The sequence below is a fragment of the Tyto alba genome, unplaced genomic scaffold, assembly GCF_018691265.1.
Source record: "Tyto alba isolate M040663 unplaced genomic scaffold, T.alba_DEE_v4.0 Super-Scaffold_1, whole genome shotgun sequence".
NCBI classification, from domain to species: Eukaryota; Metazoa; Chordata; class Aves; order Strigiformes; family Tytonidae; genus Tyto; species Tyto alba.
Window position 1 is genome coordinate 6,636,206 of NW_024881261.1, and position 15,953 is coordinate 6,652,158.

A 15,953-nucleotide genomic window follows, 5' to 3' on the forward strand; every position below is an offset into this window, starting at 1 on the left:
TGTCAGAGCTATTCAATTATATTCACCAGATTATATTTATCAACTCTGTGCAACACTGAGTAAGTTTATAACTTTCCACTCTATGATACTTAAGATGAAAATACGGTCAAGGGTTGTGGTATGTGGCTTCTTGTTGTTTTGTTTTGCCTTTTTATTTATTATTTGTATCCCAGCTAACAAAGCAGATTGCGAAACTTAGAAATCTTGGTCTTCATAGATTAATTTACAAAGATACAAATAAATTTGGGATAAGAAGTTTCCTTTGGCAAACTGGCTTCCCAGAACAAGATGGACTTTGATAAACTAAAGCAAGTCCAGTGGAAAGCCCCAAGATGACTACAGGGTCGCAGCACGTGGTGGGCAAGATGTCAAGGAAAGTGCTCAGTCCTGAGAAGCCAAACAGGAAAATCTTATTGTTGTCCTCAACTATCTAACGTGAGAATACAACAGAACACAGAGACATTATGCTTGAAAATGCAGAGAGGAAAGACAAGAAGCAACAGACACAAGCTCCAGATGGGAAATTCCAACTGTATATTGGAAAAAAATCTGCAATCATAGTAGTGAAACACTAGAACAGGGCCCAAAAAGGTGAAAGATCTCCATCCTTGAACAAAGCACTAAGCCACTCCTGCCTCGAGCAGGGGAGTGGGACTAAGTAACCTCTCCAAAGGTCCCCTCCAATCTATTTTCTGTGATAAAATACAAAACCTTGCTGTAAAGACCCACTGGAGGTAAGGAATTTTTAATTATAACCAAAATATATACACAATAATGTGTATTTTACATATACACAGGGAAAAAAAAATTACTGCATTTCAAAATTCATTTACTGCAATAACAGAGGCAAACAGTCAGTAGTCATGTTAAGTAACTAATATTAAGAAAAGCCACAATTTGCATGTAAGTTGAAGCCAGAGGAAAGCTACAGATGCTCAGTATTCAGAGACATTAATTCAAAGGATTTCATACTACTCAACTCATCTCAACTTTATTACATGAAAATGGAGTCTGGATTGCAGGTCTGGACATAGATTATCTAGCAGCCATAAGCTTCAGATTCCTCTATTTACATTAACTGTTTTGAGATACTGAACTGCAAGATCAAAGTAAGTATTTTAGTTCTCACAACTGCAGCCAAGTTTCACCAAAATTACCTTAACTACCAGACCAAAATGTTATTTTAAATTGTTCTTCATTTCAGGAGATCTGAACACTGAACTAGCTGTAACAAACTTCTAACATTTTCAAAGTCAAAGGTTCATTTTTACTTAAAAAACCCCCACAATAAAACTCTTAACAGAGGTTTAAAAAGGTCTTTATAAAATAATCTCCATCGCACTTACAATAGTAAGAAAATTACTCTGGTTGCTAGTTTTTAGTAAATATGAACTGTTTTGTGCAATCTGTATTAAAGATGGTTATAACTACAGCTCATATTTTATTTTTAAAAGGTGGACCGACAAATGTGTCAAGAAAAGCAGATTATTGATGTCCTTTTTAGTAAGGACATGCTGCCTTGAGAGGCAAAGCATGTTTGACAGCCAGCTGAGACAGGACAGCTGAAGGAGAGAAGTAACGATTTGCATGCCAACACCAACTTCTTCAGGGATCACTTCTTACTTGGCAACTGTACAGTTAAACTGATTTAAGATCAAAATTTGTGTCATTCCATCCATCTCTTGAATGACAGTGCTGATCATCTCAAAATTTAAGTTTGCTTGAAGTGACACAAGAAGGCAAAATCTCAGCACGGTCTGGACTGGCAGAAAAAAAAAGGTCTGATGCTTATCCTGTCATCAGTAACTATGAAAATACTAGGTGGTCTTCAAAGTGTTTTTCACCAGGTCTGTCGGAGCAATAGGTATGGCTGTGCAGAGAAAACAGAACATGTACACATGGGAAATATGAAATACATCAAGTTTTCTATTCCTGCAGTAGTACTAATAAAATTAAACATGCTAACACTCAAAAATTGAGTAAATAAAAATAAATAAATAAATAAAATAGAAAATATATTAAATAAATATATTAAATAAAAATATATTTAAAAATACATTTGAGAGGACTCAAAAATATCTAAAAATCCATACACGTTTTTAATCCATTTTTTAATACAATAAGCTCCTGAAATATACTTTTTGTGGACACAAATTGGCAATTACAATAACAAAGATCTCACAACAACTGCTCATAGGATGTCATTCACTATACATTTTAATTAGCTACTAGGTTATTTAACTTATGGTAATAAATTAGCCTACTCTAAACAGAAATAAAGATCCAATAGTTTACACATCTGAGCTTTAATGTGCTGGTGCATTCTCCTCCCTCACCAGGGCCCTCTAAAAAGAGCTGTAAAAATAATATATGGAGAATGTATAGTGACTTAAACAAATCTTCTAACCAACACAGTGAAAGATACTCCTGTGAATCTAATAAAAAGAGTAAGATGCTAGTGGTGGCTACGCTTTACTAAAGGAGGACTAAATTCTCATTTCCAAGTGTCATTTAAAAACATCTTAGCTTTTTCAGTTTCCTTTCAACCAAGTTACCAAAATAGATACTGGAAATTAAATTTCTAATTTATGTGTTAAGGTTGTCCCAAGCACTTCTTCACATTGTTTACATGAAACCCTGTATTATTGTTTCACAAAGAACACCTTCAAGATGATCTGGAAGAGCTAAATTAAGTCACTCATACAAAATAAAAGCAGAACTCAAGAGGTTTTAATACCATTTGGGCTACCTTATTAGTGAGTAGAAGCAAAATTGGTGAGTAGCTACCAGTATCTGTTTAAGTGCAACGAATTCTTCTCATGTAATTTTAGCAAGGGTAGTTAATGCTACATGTCAAGAAAAACTTCCCAAGACAGAACACTACATTAACATTCTATGCAACTACATTGTGTATCAATAACCCTCTTTGCTTTCAAAATTCATCCTCCATATGATGAAGCACAGTGGCCGCCTTAGTTTTCTTAAAAGTTTTCTTCATCTCTCCAGAAGAAAACAATCAGCTAATTCAGACCAGAGATAAAACTGACCATCGAGAACCTCCCTTAGCTTGCTTCTGCTGAATTTTTATCTGCTCCAAAATTACCACAGTTCCCAAGAAGTTAAAGGGATCTGCACTGGCCGGCAGGACCTGAGAAGAGGCAAGCAGGCTAGCAGATCCTGTCTCTTTGCCTCTGCTGACAGCAGACACCATGAAATTAAACTGGAGAGCAAGAGGTAGCTCTGCCCACCAAAGCAGGGAAGTGGTTAGGTCTCAGCATTCAAATTGATTAATGTGAAAAGTATGAAGACGGAGCCCAGAGCTAGCTTTGGCATTTATTCTTTCCCTTGAGCAGCCCACAAACAGAGAGAGGCTATTTCTTCAGATAATCTACTTTTACATAGGTAGATGGATGTTGCTGTCATAGGCACTGCTGGATAATCCATTGCCTTCACACTGCCACCCTTCACATTTGAAAGACTTAAAAGACAAGAAAAAAAAAGCAAAAAACAACCCCACATGCCAACCCTACCTGGCTACTGTCTAACACTGGGGGAGACTTTTCCTTTTCCCTACTGCGAGACTTCTGCAATAGTGTTTTACACAGCGTATGGAAAGACATTTCTTTTCACGTAATTAAGATCCTGGTCTTGTAGTGTGCAGCCTTCCCAAGACACCACATGTCCTTAAGTATATCCTAGTGGGCCCTAACTGCCCTCCCATTTAAGCCTCTGGGATCAGAATCCTAGTCTTAAATGCTGTTCAGTCAAGCAAGTGCTGACAGAAGTTCTGAGCAATTCCTAGTGGTACTACGATCACCCTGACTTCCTTGACTACTTTGTTGCACGACACCCTGCTAAACCATCCTCCGACTGTCTAGTTCTCAATGAAAAATACCATTATCCCAGTGTCTGCTGAAGCTAAGCAACAAACCCACTTCTACCTTTGTGGTGACAAATTATCACATCCCATCCCCTCACAACGAGACTAAAAGTTATTTCTGTAGCAGTAAGCTTCATATGATTTCACCCTACACAGTCATAAAGAAATAAAAGCAGAGGAAAAATTCTGCAGTTATGACTTGAGACTCTGCATACACCATTGTGATAACTGATACACTGCTGTCAGAGCTGTGCAGCCAAACAGTCCCATTTTCCAATTATTTGGCCATGCTTTAAAAAAATGCATTTGAGCAGCTATGACATTTCATTTTAAAAAAAGATGCTATCAAGCATCCTTTAAGCAGCATTCTGTTACAAAAGACTACTACAACTGCATGGTAGCAGTTAAAGATATCTAGAATATTCCTCTGAAATGTCAAGTATTTCTCTTCATACTGGGTATTTATGTACCGTGACATTATCAGTTGTTCTGAAAAATGAAGAAATACATTAGAAAGTATCTTCTTGTACAATTCCAAAAAGGCAAGGTGCATATTTCTTCCTCTTTGCCTCTCAAAAGAGATTATAGTCTTTTCTACAACATCCAGTGATGCAAACTAGTACAATAAAGATCCACAGTTAGGAAACATACAGCTTAAAATAAAAATACCTGCAAGTATATTTCAGAACTAAGATGCTCAATTATATTTTATATTTAATTTCTTTTCAAAGTGAACCAACTTCCATGCTGTATCATTTCACTTGTTCTACTGAAATTCTTAAGCTATAACAAAGATAACAAAATACTGGCATATACAGAGATCTCAATCAGTAATTTAGCAGTATCAGTGTCTAACACCTTAGGAGACACACAACTTCTTCTCTGGCATATATGTGCACAATTGGTCAACCAATACAACAATATGGACATTACAAGAGTAGAACATTATTGCTGTTTCATCTATGCACTGTAAATAAAGTTTCACCATATCTAATATTACCAAGTTTTCCCATACTTGAACATTCAATGAACAACTGAACTGAGGGAGAAACATGATAAAGAGAGATCACACTTTTTGACATATTTGTACTGGCAATTATTATCCCATACCAAAACCTCTAACACCAGGTATCTTTTGGGAATGAAGTGGAGAACTTGAAAACTTCTCCATGCATTTAAGTCCAGAAATTGTTTCTGCCATCAAAACGGCACTCTGAAGCTGCCTGCTTCATTAACTTAAACTTCAGAGGAAAAAGGGAAAGTAAAAACATCTAAGTTGCAGCTGAATTTGATCTGAGTACATAAGTTATACTAGAACAAACTTACAAATTCATGTTTCTATACATCAATGCTGTGGCTGCTCAGGATTGATATTCATAGTCCTGTATATTTCTTTGAGAAACAGCAGGGCAGTGTCTTCAGATCCCCTACAAGAATGTAAGCAAAACAAACAAAAAACCACAAACAAACAAACAAAAAAAATGGTTATTTTTACATGGTTCATGTTCTAACTCTTGTAAGACATGCTTACCCCATTCCAGATATAAAATTTTGCACAACCTATTGCCTTAGTACTTACCTTTCGGGAACATGCCCTTACCTCTACCAACTTCCTTCAAACTACAAACCTTCACCAGTTTTGCATAATTTCTGCTATCAGCTCTATCTTATGCATTCACCTTTTTATACAGCATTTCCCCCCCCACTCTGTCCTCCCTAACTTACTACATGATGCAAATCACAATCCCCTTCTCTATCCACTTCTTCAGTGTTATTCATTTGGCTTAAATCTCAAGTAATCTATTACTTTTTGTCTGTGACGGGCTCCTGAAGATATTCCATCAAGAATACATTCTACCTGTCAAGGCTTTCTTCCTTTACTTGTCCACTACATCTTTAGCCCAGTGTCAAAACTCAGCCTTGCCAGTTCTATCGGCAATATTTTAATTCTTCTCTCCTAACTGGCTGGCGCTTTCTTGCAAATAGACTATATCAAATACTCATAGTCCTTCTCCCTTACCACTAAAAAGTAAATTCTCAAGTAATTTAAAGATTAATATAATTCAAGTGCCATGTTTCCAAGTTGCTGTTTTTCCTCCTCTTTTCAAAAATCACAGCTTCAGGCTATCTGAATTTAACATGGACAGACTTAATTTTCTTATTCATCTATAAAATGTGATTTAAACACACATAAACAATATCAGTTTTAAAAAGTAACAACCACTGTAACACATAACAAAGTTAAACAGGCAAATTTTAACTAAGTTCTAAAGCTGCAGTTGTTAGATAAGGGTAGCCTCCTGTGCTTTTAAAAATAAATGACATAAGGGAGAGAGCAAAGGATATTTAGACAGAACTGTAATTCTCCAAATGTGAAGATCACCTTTTACAGAGCACTAGTACAGTTAAACATGAAAGCTATAGGACTACAGATATTTTCCACAATTGAGCACAGAGATAGTAACCACATTTCTTTACTATCTCCTCTATTAAACAAGCAAGCAAACAAGCAAGCAGAAGGATCAACACAGAAGGTCCATTCTCTGACACACAGAGCGTTTAATTTAAGGCTTTCCCTACCAATCCCTCAAAAAAAAATTAAAAAAAAACAAACAATACCACCAAAAAAAAAACCAAACAAACAAAAACCACCACCAAAATAGAAAAACAAAAAAGCAAACAAACAAACAAAACAAAAAAAAAAAAACACAAAAAAACCCAAACCCACACTTTCATATTTGGGTCAATAATCATCATTCTTATCTTCCTTACCTGAATGACAAAGAAAAAAAGCTCTGGGTGGCAAGTTTTTAAAAACCTGGCAATGATCGGCTGCCGCCTTGTGGAAAAGAATTCTCTGTTCCTGCAACCCAACCCGCGAATCGGCACTACCGGCACCGGGTCACCGACCGCGCGGGGAGCCCCGGCAGAGCTCGGCAGTGCTGGCACACATCAGCACCGCAGCCTTGATAAGCCCTTCTCCGGCAGCTACAGAGCTTTAACAAGGGGAGCAACACTGAGTTTAATAAATTCCTTCAGGTAATGCTTTTGATTCCATATTTTAAGCTCTAGAAAAATGCTTGCTGCTAAAAATTATTAGTTATTGAAAAATTCAAAACCTTCAAAAATGATGTAAAGCATTGCTTGTTCAGCACCTGTTAAGCTCAAAACAAGAGACTAGTCTCTCCTCCCTCACCCATAACATTTTGCACAGCTCAGCAAGTGACATCCAAGCTTGTCTCCTACATATAGAGGTGTGTTGGTGTGTTGTCAAATACAGTTTACACATCGCTTGCTCTACCATTCCATATCCTGTGTATTTTCATATACACTTGATTTTATGACAGTAATAAAATGTATATAATGACATACCAAAGAAAAAAGAGCACAACTCATAAGGGCAACAGGTCAATAGTTACTGCTTTTCTTACAAATAGAATTATATCTTTCTCCATTTTAAACATGTAAACATTAAAAAAAAGTAAATCCAAATCCAGATAAGTCAATGGTGTACTGCAGCTCTGACTACATGACAACATCAAATTCTGTTTCTTGTTCTACAAATTGTTCTGTATGTGAGCAACCACTCTACACAAGTGGTAAATCATAACCCTCTAAATCTACAGGAAGTTCCACTGTGCCTTTTTTCTTCCTTTTTTTGTTAATCTTTGATAGCAATGCATCAATATCCAGCAATTTCATTCCAACATTAAGAGATAATAAAGTTTTACTGTATATTGTAGTCTAAATACAATTCCTTCGTTAATAGTTTTATTTGAAAAACTACAGTCACCAAGATGCTCATGGAGCTCTCCTTGTTTTGAAAATGGTTATAGCTGAAGGTGTTTTGAGTGTCAAAGTTCAAGAGAACTGTATGCAATGTCTTTAGTGTAAACAGGACAATAGATTTGTTTACTTTGTGGTACCACAGAATTTAATTTTGAAATGAGATTAGCTAACAGTGACATCTAGGTGAAACACTAGGGCATGATTTTTGACAGGCAGCACACCTAAGTTTTCATTATAAAATGCTCAAGACAGGAAACATGATTCCAGCTATTATCATATTGGTCACAGCTAAATAACAGACAATAGGCTTAAAATAAATAGCAGGCATGTCATTACCAACATTTAAAGATATACAGTTGTATCAGAAAAGCAGCATTTATTGAATCACAAATAATTCCTCTTACCAGTAGCACAAATGACTCTGTAGAGCAAAAAGGTATTCATTGAAGCTTTCTATTGGCTTTTCTTGTAGAACATAATCAATACGACGTCCTCCATTTAGCATTCCAACCTTCACTAAAAAATCCTCATCTTTTGGAGGGTCTGGACTTTCAGTGATCTTTTCAGCTAAAATTAAAGAGTTTAACATTCAAACTATTTTCAAGCACAGCCTGCTTGACTATAATCAAGAAATATCATCCGTTTTCCCTGCTATAATTTCCAAGTGCTTGCAATAAGACAGTAGTAACAACCTCAGCTGACTAGCACACCATTGCATAATCCAAAAAAATGACTGGAACTACAGGTTTATTTCTTTCATAACAGTTTAAACAGAGTTTGGTTGAAGAATAGCTCACATAAAGTAGTAGCTGAACAATTTTAAAAACAAACCCCACTCTTTATACATACTATTAACTTTTAACATATTACTACATCCCCCTTGCAGGGAGTCAATCACTACCCTCAATATAAACTAGGAGGAATGTTTTGTCTTTGCAAGTATAAACAAAGCCAGAATTACTAAATACCAACACAACTGTGAAGCCTGCCCATAGTATCACTAGGGGTAATATTTATATCTGACTTAAGTCTATTTCCCTCAACGTCATTTTTTTCTGTTAGAGCACACACTTAAATGCTTCTTAGCTCATCCCAAAAACTCAGCAGAACACCACTGAAAAGTATAAAGCTCAAAAATATTTATTTGTATTAATTTGACCTGAGAGGAAAAAAAATGCAACTGATTTAGAAATCTGCCCTTCCAAAAGAAATTTGAAAGTTTATACAAACTCAAGACCAAAATATCCTTCAGTAAAAGCTGTTAATTTTTCCCTTTCCTAAAAGACAAAAAAATGCAGCAGTAGATCTTACATTTAACATTAATACTCCAAAAGCACGGAGGCCTCCTTAACAAGGTCAGGAAAATCAAGAGCAAGCAACCACTAGGATACTCAAGTTTCCACTAATTTGAGATCGTTAAGTTGCAAGAAAAACAATACTGTGTTTACATACCTTCTACCACTTGCTTTTCTTCTTCCTCTTTAATCTGGTTAGCTACTTTCTCCAGTTCTGCTTGTAGCTGAGTTGAAGATGTATGAGCACGTGCAAATTCGTTAAGGGTCTGCCATGCACTTTTCAGAGAGCTAATAAAACCCTGTTTCAGGTCAGACCCCATACGAGAGAGAGAGTCTTTCAACTCTAAGAAAAAAAGAAAAAAAATAGTAATAAAAAAAAAAAATCACCACAGTAGAAGGATATAAAATTATAAACTAAAACCAGAATGATGAAAGCCTATTCAACAAACATCTCAATTCTTAGGAGAAACAGGACTGCTATGTCATGAACGTCTGCTTCTTGTTTCTCTATTCCATTCAGAAAGATTAGGTGTAATGTCATTAATACACAATTGATTTCTCACTGAATGAGACAATGAGTTAAAGCCTCCTAGCAACAGGAAACAGTCCAACAGCCTCCAAATCCAGAAGGGTCTACAAAAATAGCTACACCAGCCAATCCCTCACCACTACCATCCCTACACACAATCACTCCTAACATCCTGTGGTAAAGGAAGAATATAGACACACTCGTTCCAAACTCCAGCACAGCAGAAGAGACCAGAAGAACTGCCAATGTCTCTTGCAGTAGTAGTGAATTTGGAGAAGCACTGCCAGACAACTCTAGCCTGTAATTCTGCTACAGCTCAGTAATTGTGTCACCAATAACCAAGCTGCCACTCAATACTGGTGGGAAACTCTGAATGAAGGAGCAGTCTTCAGAATAACAGGTTGGAACCACATGGGTCCACTGGAACAGGGCTCATGACTATTCCATGGAACATTCACCTACATCAAAGAATAACCAGGAAAGAGCAACGGAACATATTTTTCTCCTTTACTATACACACTTTTTGAGAGTTGTAAGCTAAAACACTCCTTAACAGGTACCTTGTCTAGTCTAGGAAAGCAGACTGATTCTAATGTACCATTCTGAAGTACAGATGCTGTGGAATATCTCTGTCCCAGTGCCTGGAGACAGGCTTTCAGGAGGGCTCTATGAACATGTACAATAGTAATATTGTCAACTGTACAGCAAACCTGACTTTCCTTATTAGACGTGCACAATTTAAATATAGCACCTTTATCTGATGTGTGCTCATGAGCAACAAAAATCCAGTCCCTGCCCACCTACAGCTATGGATCCACCCTTTTCCTTGACATTTCCAGTACTGAATTGGTTAAACACTTCATGATGGTCATTAGGGACAAGGTAAAAGAAATCAGTAAATTTTGCTTCTGTTACACATCATCTTAGAAATTCAGGTGAATAAGTGACATACAGCAATTTTAAAATAGAACTTTGGTAATTAGAAGCTCAAATCTGAAGAATTGCAAGTATTACATCTGAATGCAATTGTGAATGCCCAGCTTATGGGGCTGGGAGAAATTCCCTCTTATGTTTAGGAAAACCACGGAGTCAGATATCCAGGAACATTCATTAGTCTCTTGAAATTCTGCAATATTCTAATGCATCAATTCAGTAAATTAGGAATGAGATCATATATGAAATAAGTTTTCTTTTTACCCAGATGAAGTCTTTTTCTGCCTTTATGATGTGGAATGAGAACTGGTTTTAAATCCATGTCTTCAATGATCATTGGTTCTAACCTGTAAGCTACTGGATCAAGCTGTTAAGAAACAACACATTGACATTTAGTTATCTTAGAAATTATTCTAGCTATCACATTTCAGTGAAAAAAAAAATATCTCTATTTATGATTAAGAGAGACCCAATTTTTAGTTCTGTTCTATTTCAGTTTATAGAAACTCAGTTCATGACCTCTTAGTTTAATCCTAAGATTAAGCAGGTTCATTAACTAATTAGGTCTTTTGTTCTCCTACAGACAGATTCTAAAGAGGAAACACAACAGTCAAAGAGCAGCAAAATACCTGGAATGCTAGGTATGGAACCTATAGCCAGCTTTACTTCACTTTTGCACTGAAGACCACAGATATTTGGAATATGTATTTCAGTTGGGTCATTTTTTTCAAAAGAGTGTTTGGGAAATGTACGTAGGGGAACAGATGGTGTAATGCTCAGAGGTTAAAACTTAGTATTTGGCATTGTTGTTATCTGCATCAACTAAACTCAATTCTCAAAAGTACTGCTTACTCACTGGATGATAGATATTGAAGAATCCCTTGCAGGTAGGAAGCCTGTAGTTTTCATCAATCTTCTCCACACCCCTCACAGTAAGGAACACACCAATAGGAGAACCAAGAGCAAAGAAAATATCTGGTTCAAAGTCCAATGCACTGTAAACCACAGAAACCTACCAGAAAGAAATCAGATACATAATCTCTCCGAACTACCAGCTAGTTAATATAATGTTTGGCTAGGAAGGAAAAACTAGTTATGTATTAAATTAACCACATGCTTACAGTACTTCCAGGAAGCTTCAGCTGCACTGCCCTTTTCCATACTAATACCACAGTACTAATACTTATTAATACTATAATATTAAAATGGTTTTATAAGAAAAAATCCGAAAGTACAAAAAATATATTTAAAACAGTAAGTCTTCGAGGTTTGGTTTTTAAGCTAAGTCTGAGGTAAAACTTAAATATAACAGCATAAACAGATCAATTTAGGCTACCATGTTAACTGTAAAGCCACAGAACCATTCATTATTATGTCATTCACACAGTTCTGCTTCTGCAACAGAACCGTGTTTAGAGCTCATTCACTGCTGAAAGAAAAAATGAACTGCAGTGGCATCCTTGTTATAATAAGTTTTGCTTTTCATTAATCTAACCCACTCTCCCAGCCCTCCCTCCTGTCAAAGGGTAAAGGTCTACATAAACCTAACTTTTGTACAACAATCAAGGGAAGTAACACAGAGTCATCAACATTAAAAAAAGACCAAAACCAAGCAAAAGGACAGCACTGCTCCAAACAAGTCATTTAAATCTCTGTAGTCTCACCTGGCCAGTTCCAACTTCAAAATACTCATAGTCAATGTTCACAGAAGAAACAGATGCACCAACTGGAAGCCTCCTCTTTGAGTGCATCTGCCCAGACTCTGAAGGGGAGACAGAGGTAACTGTCTCTTTTGCTTTCTGGGCATCTTCTTGAGTTTGGAGTGTGGCAGCCAGCACTACTTTCTTTTCTGGTCCTGTTTTCTTTTGTTCCTTTTGAGAAAAGTTTCAAAATCAGGAAAAAAAAAAATGTTTATTTCACAGCTGTCAAAATTCCTTTAATATATCCATGTTGTTAATAAGCGTGTTAAAGAACGTAAGTTACTACACAGCAAGGAAGTCAATTACATTTGATTAACAACTTTTTATTTCATTCCTGAAAAAAGTATTTACCTGCTTGGCTGCTCTATCTTTTACAAAATTTGCTATTTTCTTTCTTGGTCCAAGAGGTATCCCCATTTCCTTCAGGTCATCAACTGTACACATGAGCTAAAAAAAACAAGACACCAACCACATAAACATATCAAAGCATACTCTAACTTTTCTAGTAATGTATATAATTTATTGGCAATGAGTTATGAATTAGATAAGACATTTTATAAAGCTACAGAAATTACAACAATTTAAAAAGACACGATACAAAGTGCCTCAACATAACTGAGGGAGATATACCACACCCCGAAAAAGAGAGAGTCACATAACATTTAGTCTTCATGTCATGCATTAATTATCTGACCTTTCCAATTGCTTTCATACCTCATGGCATACTAAACCAAAGAAAAAAAAAAAAAAAGAAAAAAACAACCAACCAACCAAAAAAGAATCCATCGAACATAAACCTCCATACCCTGGCCAATCCCCATAAGACAAGTGAACATTATTGTACCAGAGATTCCATGTCAATTCGCTCCTTTTCAAATGTGCTTGCGTAGTCTGACAAACTAAGCATTTCCAGAGTCTTCTGCAAAGTAGGAACATCGTCATCTACTTCAGGCTCACAAAGGTCATCACCAGAAGTAGTAATTGAGGAGCCCAAGGAACTGGTATCTTCAGTTATCTTAACAAAACAGCACAGAAACAGAATCACATCATCTAACAGTGAAAAATCAATATGCAGCATGTAAAACCAAGTTTAATTATTTTCTCTTAAAAACATTATTATGTAAGCTTTGTAAATTTATGCCCATTTTTAGTAAAGCAGGATACAGATTTTCCACTAGTAAGAGACCAGTAAAATACATATTTAAAAATTACTAAAAGAGACAAAAGGTTTCTTGAGCTTTTTGACACTGAAAAATATTTCCTTTTATTCAAACAACTGGTCACTGTTTCTAGCCTGAACGCAGATGGGTTCTTTCCCTCTTACGCATCTCCCCCACCATTCAGATACCGTTAAGATCAAGTTATGTGTCCACAAGGGTCAAAGCTGATATTCATGATCAAATCCCATTACTGGCCTACCTGGAATTTGAAAGGCATGCAAATGGTTTGTCCTGAGAATTGACAATACTTAGAAAACTACACCTTTCCATTAACATGTTAAAATCTACGAGAACACACAATTGTTTCAGCTAATAAATTCTGAAAACTTAAAAAAAAGGTTGCTGAAAATATCCAATCTATTTTCCTGGAAAGACTAACATGCAAATTACCTGTTTATCATGAACAGCCACGTCCTTTACAGTCCCATTAACACCAGAGAACGGTCCAGTATTTACTGATGAAGCCAAGTCCTTCTGGTTAGACAGTATGTCAAATAGAACTAAAGAACCTGGAAACAAGAATTAAAGTTGCCTTGGGAAAAATGTCAGATTTTCCTATCCCTAAACCCCAAACAAGATTAACATGCAATAGTAACATATAGATTGATCAAAAAAAATGACTGCATTAAAACTAAAATACCCACATGTTAACTTGAACACAATCATTCTCAACAAAAAGCAAACCCTTTTTTTTTTTTTTTTTTCCCCGCTCATGCTTTATGCAGTTGCCATGATTAAACTATCTTTCCTTACCCATCTCAGACTGCTTGACAAACTGGAGGAAAAGTTCCAGCCCAAACCACTATGTCATATGTTGTTATAACAATTATTCTATGTTCCAAAAAATTTTACTTTTACTAAGTGGGAGTTCTGAGACACAGAAGTTACCCAACTAACAAGACACCAGATAACCTGTCAACCTTTAAGCACAGATTGGACATTAAGTCTTCATGAAGGAAGCTAAAGGGCCAGGGCTGGAATGCATGCATCCATGAAGTACTAGCCCTCTCAAACCTTTTTAAACTTCACTATTAAGAGGTGTTTGACTTTTAGTCAGCCATATTCTGAAAGACAGCCATGCCCTATTAGCTAATTTTAGCCTTACACTTAATGAAGGTTCCATTTCCCTTAGTGTCAGAATGCTGATTTTATCCCAAATCAGTTCCTTAGATCATTACCTAAACTGTGCCCAGCCACAGAGACTCCTCCTTTAAAGTCTGGGTTGCGACTCATGAAAAGTGCATACAAACGATTCATTTCCAACCCCACTTTATCCACAATCGTCTGACAGTAGGTGGGGCTGTTGTAAAACAGTATGTCAAGGAGTGTTTCATTGGTGAAGTGGCGCAGGCGTCCGATGCTCGGCAAAGTGATTTTTTTTATGTTCCTAATAACACAAAATCATTAGAAGCATGAATGTCCTTAAAGAAATGCAGATATGAAATTTGTTAACTTTTGAAATGACAGGTAGTAGAACTGCAATGCAAATACTACAGATACGGTCTCTACAGACATTAAAAAAAAAAAAAAAACGAAAAAAAAAAGAAAAACAAACATATAGCCCTCTGGCCTCATTGCATATTCATACATACTGATTGTACATATTTGAGAAAGATACAGTTCCTTTTTTTCTTTCCAGCCTGAAGAGATTTTTGAAATAATCTCTTCTCTGTTCCAACACTGCTCTCATATAGTAACAGGGACATTTTATAAGCAGATTGGTCGAAAAGAAAGAGGAAGAGAACTCGCCTATAAAAACTGAAGGTGAAACTGAATTAACATGCAACATAATACCCTCTTTTTGAAGAAAAAGCTTGGCACCACCATCTGCCTGCCTGGGGTTAAGGCTAGAGAACCGGGAAAGGATCCTTCCTCGTGATAATGCAGTGTTCAAATGTGAATAAAAGACTAAAACTCTAGGAAAGCAAGATGACTTGACTGAGCTAGAACAGTCTGGAGAATGTCAGTATGCACTCTAACCAGTACAGGTTGCTACCCTCACAATTATCTACTTCTCCGTCTTTGAGCAAGAAAAAACAGCTTGAAACGTTAAGAGACAGCAAAGGGATAGACACCAAGAAGTGATTTTAAAATGCTGTAACACCCCTACCCAAATATAGATACTTTGTTTAAAAAAAAAAAAAAAAAAAAAAAAAAATCTTAGCTTAACTGCCTAATCATAATTCAAGTATTACTCTGGGACTGGACAGAGGGCTCAATGCTTTCCTCAGAAAGTGGACACTGGCATTTCCTAGGGTCAGACTTGATCAGACTGCAGGAAGGGATAGGAGAGAAAACTCTCCACTCAGTTGTACATACCTGTTGCTGGCCAATACATGCCCATGCTCACCACTTCACGCTTACGATCACTATCCCTACACTCACTCATCATCATGTATCAGTGCATTAGCCATGTTCATGAAAATGCAGTACTGGAAAAGTGCGTATTTATCCTGTAACTCAGGGTCATGAAAATAAACAAGAGGAAGTACTCCACATGCCTTTCCAGCTTTCCCTATGCTCCTCATCAAAATGATAATTTAAAAACAATTAGCAATTCTCTTTTTTAACCGGGTCATATAATTATTCATTTAGAGCATATTAACT

At 36.4% G+C, this 15,953-nt stretch overlaps 1 protein-coding gene across 1 annotated transcript in view; it reads right to left on the bottom strand.

Annotated features, from left to right (window-relative positions):
- Positions 1 to 15,953, bottom strand: part of LOC104360272 (SEC23 interacting protein) — a 26,815-nt gene continuing 10,862 nt past the window's right edge. Inside the window, exons 10-20 of the mRNA XM_042806378.1 lie at positions 14,525 to 14,733; positions 13,737 to 13,855; positions 12,971 to 13,141; positions 12,478 to 12,573; positions 12,091 to 12,297; positions 11,283 to 11,438; positions 10,691 to 10,793; positions 9,122 to 9,307; positions 8,074 to 8,236; positions 5,207 to 5,307; positions 1 to 1,870 (exon numbers count right to left, since the gene is read on the bottom strand). Of these exons, the coding sequence (XP_042662312.1) occupies positions 5,226 to 5,307; positions 8,074 to 8,236; positions 9,122 to 9,307; positions 10,691 to 10,793; positions 11,283 to 11,438; positions 12,091 to 12,297; positions 12,478 to 12,573; positions 12,971 to 13,141; positions 13,737 to 13,855; positions 14,525 to 14,733 (1,492 nt within the window). The 3' untranslated portion in view covers positions 1 to 1,870; positions 5,207 to 5,225. The remainder of the gene's footprint in view (positions 1,871 to 5,206; positions 5,308 to 8,073; positions 8,237 to 9,121; positions 9,308 to 10,690; positions 10,794 to 11,282; positions 11,439 to 12,090; positions 12,298 to 12,477; positions 12,574 to 12,970; positions 13,142 to 13,736; positions 13,856 to 14,524; positions 14,734 to 15,953) is intronic.